The sequence below is a fragment of the Buceros rhinoceros genome, unplaced genomic scaffold, assembly GCF_000710305.1.
Source record: "Buceros rhinoceros silvestris isolate BGI_N320 unplaced genomic scaffold, ASM71030v1 scaffold21500, whole genome shotgun sequence".
NCBI lineage: Eukaryota > Metazoa > Chordata > Aves > Bucerotiformes > Bucerotidae > Buceros > Buceros rhinoceros.
This window is the reverse complement of record NW_010391568.1, coordinates 18,157-19,351: the sequence shown is the minus strand read 5'-3', so window position 1 is coordinate 19,351 and position 1,195 is coordinate 18,157. Positions and strand designations below refer to the sequence as shown.

Genomic DNA, 1,195 nt, shown 5'->3' with positions numbered 1-1,195 from the left:
AGCAGGGCCAGAAAGTCCTACTGGGACTTTTTTTAAAGAATATTTTCCTTTCTGGTCATTTTGTTAGCGAGTGCTTGGGAATTGGCTGCAGGTGCCAATACAGAGACAGGCCCGAAGGGCTGTTTGCCTTGGCGCAGTGCAAGAAGTGCCTGGCACCTGGGCTAGCCTGGAGCTGTCCTGCATGTGCCCCTAGAGTCTGAGGTTTGGGGAGGGTTTCTGCACGTAACAAGATTTATTTAGTCAGATTGCAAAGTGCCCAAACCCGGGAAAGGTGAGGTGCGAGTTGCTGAGGACAGGGACAGTCTCTGCTTTGAGTACAGGTGGAGTTAAGAGCAGGTAAGAGGTGCTGCTCAGCTCTGGACCCAGCAGGCTGGTGTCCCGCCACAGCCCTGGGCTGGGACCGGACTTCTTCACTGTGTAATTCTGTGTGTAACCAGAACGTCGGATCTAATGAGGATTGCTCAAACTGAAAGAACGTGCAGAACAGGGAAAAAAAAACGCCTTGAAGCAGGTGTTCCTGCTTGGGGTGGGTGCAGCAGACAGTGCCAGGCTGGGAGAAATGCCTACCTCAGCCCAGCTGAGCAGCTTTCTCACTCGAAGGGACAGTCCAGTGAGAGGGGAGGAGAGGGTTTTGTTTGCTTTTTCAAGAGTTTCTGACAAAAGAAGGCTCCTAGTCTGAGTAGGTTAAAACTGGGCATTCCAGCTGAACCTGGAGCCTCTCATCCTGACGTGTTCCCTCCTTCCGCTCTGCCTAGGATAGTCAAGCCAAAAGTGGCCTCCATGGAGGAGATGGCGAGCTTCCATACAGACGCCTACCTGCAGCACCTGCAGAAGGTCAGCGAGGAGGGGGACGATGACCATCCGGAGTCTGTGGAGTATGGACTGGGTGAGGACGTGTATCTTCAGCGAGAGATTCACTGAATGCCAGGCCCAGGCTGCTTTTTGCTCATCCTGTCTAACCTCAGGTGGGCTGCTGGGCTGTTGGTGAAGGGAAACACACTTTGACGGGGCGTTGCGGAACCTGTCAGCCAGCAGCCACCCGTCGTCCGGACGTTTTCTCTGTTGCCAGCAGAGGGTACCAGCAGCCTCGCGCTCCTGGAGCTCAGCCTGTCCCTTGCACACTGGCAGCCAGCGCCTTTTGCTGCTGCTCTGAGGATCTCGGGCAGGAGAGGAGGCCTTCGCGTGCTGCCCTTGG

General features: G+C 55.3%; 1 protein-coding gene across 1 annotated transcript in view; it reads left to right on the top strand.

Annotated features, from left to right (window-relative positions):
* Window positions 1-1,195, top strand: part of HDAC8 (histone deacetylase 8) — a 19,000-nt gene that overhangs the window by 900 nt on the left and 16,905 nt on the right. Inside the window, exon 2 of the mRNA XM_010142384.1 lies at window positions 756-886. Within this exon, the coding sequence (XP_010140686.1) occupies window positions 756-886 (131 nt within the window). The remainder of the gene's footprint in view (window positions 1-755; window positions 887-1,195) is intronic.